We start from the raw sequence: 358 nt of genomic DNA on the forward strand, positions 1-358 counted from the left end.
TACAGCAAAATAAACTATTTTAATTAGCAATAAAATAAATTTATAAGAAATCTAATATGAATAATATTAACTGACGAGATATAGTAATATGAAAAAAAAGAAAAGAATTATTTCAGCCACCGACGGAATCGAACGCGTCAGAGTATTACCTCTTTAGAGCTACCTCATAGGTTTCATGATTGTCTTCGGAAACTGATTTCTTCAATAAGTTTTCACCAACTTGTACTAATAATATCATATTAGCCATAGAAGCATCATCAAATTTAGTAGCTGTGCCTGTTAATGTATATTCCTGGAATTAAATATACTCGTATCGTTAGCGAAGAAAATATGACATGCATATTATAAAATAATAGTA

The 358-nt window shown here is 28.5% G+C and overlaps 1 protein-coding gene across 1 annotated transcript; it reads right to left on the reverse strand.

The window, feature by feature from the left end:
- Window positions 1–149: 149 nt before the first annotated feature.
- On the reverse strand, window positions 150–285 carry LOC107059466 (probable inactive patatin-3-Kuras 1; the record flags this gene model as incomplete). Its single annotated transcript, XM_015305962.1, is given in 1 exon segment — window positions 150–285. A coding segment is annotated over 1 exon segment (136 nt), but the record flags the coding sequence as incomplete, so codon positions are not given.
- Between the last annotated feature and the right edge of the window lie 73 nt (window positions 286–358).

This window comes from Solanum tuberosum, unplaced genomic scaffold (assembly GCF_000226075.1).
Source record: "Solanum tuberosum cultivar DM 1-3 516 R44 unplaced genomic scaffold, SolTub_3.0 contig06217, whole genome shotgun sequence".
NCBI lineage: Eukaryota > Viridiplantae > Streptophyta > Magnoliopsida > Solanales > Solanaceae > Solanum > Solanum tuberosum.